Here is a 9,382-nt window from a genome sequence, read left to right as displayed (position 1 = left end):
AATATCAGAATGCAAGTTCTAGATACTAAATTGTGATCAAACAATTTAATATGCCCTGTCCAAATGAAGAATCACAACAATGTTTGATCTCTCACTGTAGCACAATTTACAGCAAGCAAACCAGCTTGGGAAGAGAGCTCACCAAAGATAAGAACAACTTTAGCACATTACAAAAAACTACTACCTAATCCAATACGAGGACTGATCGCCCAAAAAAAAAAAGGTAATTTACTAAGCCAAGAACATGCAGTACGAGTCCGCAAATTGATTAATTTGTTAGAATTGAATCAGACGTATGGAGTAAAACTAAAATTAGATGGAACACAGAAATCTGCAAGACAAGATACACAATAGATTTAGGAAAACTAAATACATCAACCTAGCATCCGAAAACACAAAAATTACAGGATTATACCGCATCAAAGTTCAATCAATTGAGTTAATCTTTATATTGTCATCTGAAAATGTTGTTGAATCTGTTTGGTGATGTACGGATTGCTTAAACATCATATGCTAAGGTTTGATTCTTAGACTAAAAGTGTTTAATAGTCAAAGTTGACTTATTTTTCCAAGCTTAATTTCTGACTTAGTGTGTGATGATTAAAGGTGGTCAGTGATATATTACAACAAATAAAATTTCCTCCAAAACTCAAAAGACATTGCAACAAATACTATTGTAATTGGTGATGTATCAAGAAAACAATACTTATAGTGAACCTTTGGCTAATCTCCAAGGCAACTATTTCATTTGAAAATTAAAAAAAGAAAATCAAAATAAATGATATTGATCTAGCATGAATATAACTCAACTGATGTTTCGGCAAGTCTACATAAATAATGTGTCGATAGAGATAAAAACAGTTGTGGAGCTACAATAGCTCATATATTAATGGTTGGTGTATGTCTCTAATTCAAAGAAGAGATAGCCTAGGGTTCTAATAAGTTTTGGGGGTTTGTAATCACTTTTAAACAAGATCAATGACTATTGCAGAAATTAAGAAAATGATAGACAATTGAAATAATAGATAAAGTTGAATGATAGAGATAAACACAAAATGATATGATATTGAGATGGCACAACAATGTACATAAGTTATCTTATATAGAAAAAGGAGACAATCCAAACATCAATGAACTTCCACTGTAGGTAGCTAATTATAACTACCCAACATCTAATATGAACAAATTTCATGTAGGTAAATAGTAAAAATATAATACATTTTGTCTACTGCCAATGAAAATGAATAATATAAGTAAACATAAGTTTATGAGTAAATATAAGTTTACTCCAACAATCGTTATTCAACAAATATCTATTCTACCATTATCCTTTCACATGTTATATAGGATTCAAAATTTAAGCATGACTTTTATACCTTAATCTCTCTTTTAACATCTATCAAAGTAACACAACATTGATATAATCCCTAATCTTTAACAATCCTTATCATTCATTAACCAATGTGTAGTTACCCTAAACGTCAGCCTTATAATGTTTATTAATTAGAGGTATATCATCTTGTTTTATAATCTACTTTTATCATGGTACTCTAGTACCTAGTAGGGATCATCATTTTATATATTGAACTTTAATATAAAAAAGATATTGGGTACAATTAATTTAACACTATCCAAGGAGAAGAAGGTAAAAAAGGTAAGGGGTTATATTTGTTTGTATATTTATATTAATGTCCTTATTTGATTTTCTCATTTGTAATGTTTATTCATCTTTTTTTATGGACCACAATCAATTGACATTTTTAGGTGTGTTTCTCTACCACCCATTTGGTCAAATGGCCTAAACTGAAGTTCAGAAAATCTCAAAATCTCTATACCAATTTAAAATAACCATCTCCTATTGGTAAAAATCATAAATGTCAAATAAATCTCACAGAAAAGAGAATATAAGAAAAAAAGTCCATACATGAAATTGCAAAAACTAAAAAATATTTATCCACATGGAAATGGTGAATCAAATATCACTACCACAAGTTCCTATTTAACTATCATTAAAACCCACTTTGAGTGAATATCATCCATCATCCTCACGTCATGATGATGTTATACTAAGAGCTTCTCAATAGAAGATTTAAAATATGATATATCCTACAAGAATATGATAAAGCATTTCGAAAGATCCTTGTCTCAATCTCTCATTAAACCATGCAATCAAAAGTATACACGATATCATGATGATAATATATCCTAATCAAATATCAACCAAGGAACTCAAATAAACAATGTAACCTTTGAAAGGGAAACAAAAAACAAATCATACATGTTTGACATGGAAAAGAGATAGGGGAATGTGGTAACTTAACCAAAACCAAACTCCCTTGTATAAAAGACTAGGATATGTGTAAGATCAAAAGTGATATGATTGACTTAGATGTGGGCTACTTAGACTCTAAAGCAAATAGATTCTAAAACTGGGGAATAAATCAACTATAAATAAATGTCTTCATATGGTATTAGAAGCATGCAATCTAGTAGTCCAAATTTTAGTTCAAACTATTCGAACTATGACACTTGGTGCCTTAAACTAACCCATTTTTCCTGATTTTTTTTTAAGTAGCCTTTGTTTCAAATTGATTAGTTCTGTTGTACTCATAACTTGAAATACATTTCTACTTCTAACCTATTTGCCAATGAATTTTTCTAACTAATAAACATAATAACGTAAACATAAACATAACAACATAGTAGAAAAAAGTAACACATAAAGTAGATCAAATAACCCACTCAAAGGAAAGAAAAGAAGTTTCATAAAACACATAACTACAACACCCATGAAACGGTGCTCATAATTACAACCTCGTACTCTTTTTCGAGAGGCACTTGGCACTACTAATGAGGCATACATACCCTACCCCCAGTGGGATTTGAACTTGTGACCTCTCTTTCAAGAAAACAATGAAACCGCTGTTTAGATTTTCCCCATATTCAATTTTCTCTACAAAGCTATCGCAACAGGTTTCCCTTTATTCATTTATATACAATTATTTTCTCTACATTATGCCAGTAAAGCTAGCTGTACCATAACACACAAATAATGGCAAGGTGTCTATTTCATACTAAGCTATGGTGTTTGGTCTGCAGCTCTACTTCAGCCGGAGATGTTGATACTTCGTTATCCTCCAAAGACCTTCCCATTGTTTCTGGTATCAAAAAAGTGCACACAAAACCCAGGCAGCTGGCAACTGCGAGAATAATCAAGGCGTGGCTCTTTCCGATTCCCGTTGGACGGTGACGCTCTCTGCAACCAGATGATTTCTCCGCCCTACTCGTGGGCTGCGATGCATACCAGAAACCAATCACTCCAATGATTGCGCCGGCTTTCCCAGCAGCTGCAGATATCCCATGGCATGTCGATCGCAGCCGCGCAGGAAACAACTCCGCCGGCACGATGAAAGTAGTCGTATTCGGCCCAAAATTCGCAAAGAAAAATGTCAGACAATAGATCGCCACAAATCCTCCGGTCGAATCTTTCACCCAATGTCTGTAAGGAATGGCAAGCGCAAACAGAAACCCCGACATAAAAAAGAACCCAACAAACTGAATCACTCTGCGGCCGAGGCGATCGATCAGAAAAATGGTGAACACATAACCCGGCAGAGTTCCACCCATCGCAATGAACGCCTGCGCACGTGCACTCCGAAAAACTTCACGCAGCGGGTTCTGGTAATCACACGGATTGTTCAACAGGTCCGTACGGCGGTATATGGTGTTCTGAAACAAATTACTGCTGTAGAATGCAACGTCCACGAAGAACCAAGTGGACGCCGTACCAAGCAACTGAAGCCCATGGTGCCTCAAGAAATCCCTCGAAAACAGCCCAAACTGTTTCTCCATCGTTTCCATCATTAAAACACTATGTTCATCTTCGTGGATTTCTAGGTTGAGAACTTTAGACATATCAGCGGCGGCCTGGTTAACATTTTTAGCCACCAGCGCCGTGTAACGAGCCGTCTCTGGCATTTGCATTCGCCAATAAAATGTGAAGGCTGCAGGAATTGCTCCAAACATGAGGATTATCCTCCACACCATGTCCTGCTGATTTCTGGATGGAATTTTATTATCATTTATTCCAAAACAGGCGCTAACAATCATTGTGACCGTACTGCCGGCAAGAATTCCAACGCCTTGCATGGCAAAAACGGCGGCAATGAACGCTCCTCTGGTCTTGGTATTCGCATATTCTGACATGATTGTTGCAGAGACTGGGTAGTCGCCGCCAATGCCAAACCCTAACCAGAACCTGAAAAAACACAAACACGTTATTACAGACGCGCGCGAACGGCCGAGGGAGAAGCCGGAAGCGATGGAACTGGTGACCATGATCAAAAGTGTAACTCCGTAGACTTTCTTCCGCCCCATTCTGTCGCCCAGCCATCCGAATATCAGTTGGCCTATCAATGCTCCGCACAAGGCTGTTCCGTTAACCAGGGCTTTTACACGAACGGGTAACAGACCGCTGTTGTCTTTGTCGTAGTAGATTTTTCCGAGCAGATTTGAAATGGGCGGGATGCAAAACAAGTTGTTGGCGTCTGTGAAGAAGCCCATGCCGGCGATAATGATTGCGCTGAAATGGTAGAGCTGCGTTGTCGCTCCGTCCAGAGCAGACAGCACTTTCAGCGCCATTTTCAGTCACTGTAAAGTGTAGATTCGTTTGAACTTGAAAGGGGAAATTTCTTGCATTGATATTGTGAGTAAATTGTATTTATGATCTCTTTCCCCATCCCATTCATTTCCAGCCGGGGATAGCATATTCTTGAATATGCTGCAGCTGATACTCTTCTCACATTTCGATTTGATTGGGCCTGCACATTATACAAGAATGATTTCCCAACGAACTTTCTTGGAAGAGTCCAAACGCTGTGAGCTTGTGTCGTTTTATGGTTGGTCTTACAGGTAGGAAAGTGCAACATACTTACAATGCACCACACATGGCGTGGAGATCATACAAGATGATCGGCATCTTCTCCGCTTACGACATGATTTCGTCTTGAATTGTGGTTTAGTACACTAAATAGTTTGAATGCATGGTTGAGACTTTTAAAAGTAATCGGAGTTAGAAAAACACAACACAACACAACACCACGGAGAAACTCAAATATGGGATCTGATAAATTCAGGCCCATCTATTACATTTTTCAGAAAATACATATTGTAGACTAGAGTTAGCTGTAGTATTAATGAGAAACAGTTGGAATGGACCATGGAAGCTAGCTGGTTTGTGTTGATAGGCTGCATATGAAACATGTGGGAACTTTCTATGTGGTAGAAAATATGTAGCATTCATATATCGTGAATTATTATTATTATATTTATTTGGGTTTGTTTCGCGGTGGTGTCATTAATGTTTAAACTACTCTTTGATCATTGTGATCATGGGTTATTTTTTAAGTGATGCAACTTGTTCACAAATTAGAGCTTTTGTTTTTATAAATAGGAATATGTCCAATGGTTTTATCACACAAATTTATAACTACATGACAAAAAGCATGGACTAAAAGAGGCTATGTCAATATCATGAATTAAAACATTTACAATAAGAAATTATTAAATTTTCTATCAAATATAATTAACTAGCTTATATATATATCTATATATTATGCCGAGAATAATCATTCTTGAGGCACCTATTTTCATTAAATCTAAGGATTATTTTTTCTCAATTGGGATTTATAAAAATAGGTGCGTCGAGAAAAATTACTCTCAACATAATAAATAGGTATAAATAAGCTAGTGGCAGTCATGGCACAATTGAATAACTAGTTTTAATTTTTTCTATTTTCGATAAGGTTAGTATTGATTTATTTATTTACTTTTAAATATAGTTGTATAAACTCACTATAGAATTGTATTAGTATAAACTTACTGTAAAATTATTCTTCAATATTTTATTTTTTAATTCTATATATGGTGTTTATTTGCATCACTTTAATTCATTTTTATTTTAAGGATATTGTTACGTAAAATGTTATATTCAAGAGTAGATTTATGGTTAGGGTTAGGGTAAGAATTATAGTTAGGGTTAGCATTAAGATTAAAATTAGGGTTGCGGTTAGGATTAGGGCCATTGTTAGGGTTAGGGTTACAATTAGAGCTAGAGTTAGGGTAAGGATTAGAGTTATAGGTAGAGTTAGGGTTAGGGTTAACGTTAAGGCTAGGGCTAGGGCTATTTTTAGAGTTAGGGCTATTATTAGGATTAGAGTTAGGATTAGAATTAGAGTTAGAATTAGGGTAATAGGTTACAAATATAGTTAGGGTTAGAGTTAGAATTAGTGTTAGGGTTTGAGTTAGAGCTAGAGTTAGAATTAGAGTTCGAATAAGGGTTAGAGTTAGAGTTGAAGTTAGGGTTAAGATTAGGGATAAAATTAGGATTAGGGTTAGGGTTAAAATTAGATTTAGGGATAGAGTTAGAAAAAGGGATAGAGTAAGGGTTAGATTAAGGGTTATGGTTAAGGTTAGTTTTATATTTAGAGTTAGAGATGTATATAGAGTTACATCAAGGTTAAGGTTAAGTTAAGGGTTTGAGTCAGGTAGGTTAGAGTTAGGGTTAGGGTTGAGGTTAGAGTTTTGCGTTAGGGTTATGGTTAGAGTTAGGTTTAGGGTTGGGGTTTTAGACAAGATTAAACTAAGGGTTAGTGTTAGGATTAGAGTCTAATTATTCTAGAGTTAGATTTATAGTTAGAGTTAGGTTTAGGGTTAGAGTTAGGGGTAGGATAATGGTTAGGATTAGGGTTAGCGTTAGGATTAGAGTTAAGGTTAAGGTTAGGATTGGAGTTAGGGTTAGGGTTAGATTTAGGGGTAGAGAAAGGGTTAGGTTAGGTTTAGGGTTAAAATATGAGTTAGGGTAAGGGTTATAGTTTGAGTTAGGGATAGACAGAGCATTAGAATTATGGTTAGGATTAGGGTTAGGTTTAGGTTTTGAGTTTGAGTTAGGATTTGAGTTAGGGTTAGCATTAGATTTTTGACTTAGGATTAAGGTTAGTATTAGGGTTATGGTTAAAATCATTACAATTAGGATTAAAGTCTAGTTATGATGGAGTTAGATTTAGGGCTATAGTTAGAGGTAGGGGGAGGGTTATAGGTGCAGTTAGGGTTAGGGTTAGAGTTAGAGAATGGGTTAGGCTTAAGGTTATGGTTAGGGTTATGTTTATATATAGAGTTAGGGTTATATGTAGAATTAGCATCAAGGTTAAGGTTAGCGTAAGGGTTTGAGTCAGGGTTAAGGTTAGAATTAAAGTTAGGATTAGGCTTAGACTCTAATTATGGTAGAGTTAGATTTATGGTTAGAGTTAGGGATTGGGTTAGGATTAAGGTTAGGATTCGAGCTAGGGTTAGGCTTAGGGTTATAGATAGGGATAGAGAAAGGATTAGGATTAGGGTTAGGGTTATAGGTTTAGGGTTAGGGTCAAGGTCAAGGTTAGAGTCCAATTTAGGGTTAGAGTATGACTTTGAGTTTTAGTTAGGGTTAGGTTTAGGGTTATAGTGATGTAGTGCAAGCTAGGAGAATCCCCAAAGGAGATGTCCTAGCCCCTAGCTGTAAAACCACGCAAAAAAAATACAACCACAAGAAACAATATTGCAAGATCTAATACCAAATTATAATAATATATTCATAAAATATAACTGATTATATGCAATGTACCAGGCTATAAGGCCTTCCCAATTATGGCCAAATACAAACAAGTAATAGTTCTACAAGATCCCTCAAGATCCAATCCAAACTCTAGCTGGTCTAGATCCACACTTTGGTAGAAACCCCCAAGGAAGATCTCAACTTATGCTCGGAAGCCCACCAAGCAATCCCCTTGTGTTTTAAGCCACAACTACTAGATCTTCTCTAAATTTGCTCTTCCAAGCCCCTCCTCTTCTCCATGAGGAATGAATAATGACTACAGAGTTCCCGAAAACCCCTACTTATACTAATCTAAGCCACACGTTGGCCCAGAACACAAATGAAATGCCTAAAATTGATAGTCTAGTAAAATTTTGATATCACCTAGCTCTGAATGAATTAGAACTCATGCTTTGAACCATGGTTAGTACTCTAGGCCCTCTTTAATCCCTAAAGTGTTTATCCTCTAACACATTATAGAAAATTAGTTACATAACTTGCAATAGGCACCAAATTTCTAAACAAGGCTGAGCTCCTCCCAAACCATGCCAAGAAACCAAAGACCATGCTAAGCTCCAAGACCATGCCGAGCTCCATAGAACATGCCAAGCTCAAAGACCATGTCAAGCTCCATAGAACATGTTGAGCTCCAAGACCATGCCGAGATCTATAGAACATGTCGAGGTCCAGTTCTTCTTCGATCGAGTACTAATTCAAGCACCCTCCAAAGAAACTACTAAGCCTCCTCCCATGAACTCCAAAATAGTCACCAAGCAAACCCAAGATGCTCCTACATTAGACTCTCTAGGTAAATAGAAAAGTGTGTCCCACACTTTGATGCCCAAAGAAAGATCAACAACCAAATTCATCTTCACCAAAGGCTTCCACTCCAATAGGAACAAGAAAACCAATCTACACATCATCCACTTCTACATCATTATGTCAAACACCAGAATTTCAACCATTCAATCAACATGCTCACTCCCAAGAATATAGTGAACATAATTCTTCATTAGTGAATCCTCATCCACATCAACAACTAGTGAATCCACACAAGCAAAAACCAATTCCACATTGATAGAAATATGAATATCTCCATCAACACATGCCAAAATCTCAACACCAACAATCTCATTGCTCACAACAAGATGCTTTGCACTATACAACTCACCATCAACAACAACCAAATCATCCATGACCAAGTGCTTTGCAATTTCCATATCAGATCCAACCAATTGATCATGAAAATGAAACTCTATCCCAGCATCAACAAGGTTAGGAATATCTTCAGCAACAACCTCCAGTTGCTCTGCAAGTTCTATATCAGACTCCATAATCTAATCAACAAAATAAATCTCTTCCACCTTGACCTTGGTATGCCATCTTCTTTCATGAACAAGTCTCTTAACTAGCCAAACAACTCTCTTCTGGATTGATAGACTCCAACTCCACAAATAACTATAGAATTCCTTCCTCACCCCATCCTTAACTCGATTAGCCAAGCTAGTTTCAAACTGAGCTACCACCTTCTTTGTTCGATCAACCAAACTAGCTTTAAACCAAGCACACATCTCAGAAAACCTCCTCTCCACCACATCATGGAGATTCACAATCATCTCAAGGTCCAATCCTCTCGGAGCCATCTCCCAAGATCTTCATAAGCCCTTTGCAACAAATCGTTCCCATGCTCCATGTGACAAACTTGAGTTGTTTGCAAGTCAGATCACAACCTGTCACCTTGCATGAACAATCAAG

At 36.5% G+C, this 9,382-nt stretch overlaps 1 protein-coding gene across 1 annotated transcript; it reads right to left on the bottom strand.

The window, feature by feature from the left end:
* Window positions 1-3,069: 3,069 nt before the first annotated feature.
* Window positions 3,070-4,641, bottom strand: LOC149563529 (putative inorganic phosphate transporter 1-3). The gene has a single exon (XM_089828213.1). The coding sequence runs from the start codon at window positions 4,639-4,641 to the stop codon at window positions 3,070-3,072; it is 1,572 nt and encodes a 523-aa protein (XP_089684339.1).
* Between the last annotated feature and the right edge of the window lie 4,741 nt (window positions 4,642-9,382).

This window comes from Cupressus sempervirens, chromosome 4 (assembly GCF_028749045.1).
Source record: "Cupressus sempervirens isolate cs-2001-9-10 chromosome 4, ASM2874904v1, whole genome shotgun sequence".
Taxonomy (NCBI): Eukaryota; Viridiplantae; Streptophyta; class Pinopsida; order Cupressales; family Cupressaceae; genus Cupressus; species Cupressus sempervirens.
Note: the sequence above shows the minus strand (reverse complement) of the source record. Positions and strands in the feature narration are given on the sequence as shown.

Coding starts and splice junctions, on each gene's coding strand:
- LOC149563529 (XM_089828213.1), bottom strand. CDS start 4,641: ATGGCGCTGAAAGTGCTGTCTGCTCTGGACGGAGCGACAACGCAGCTC.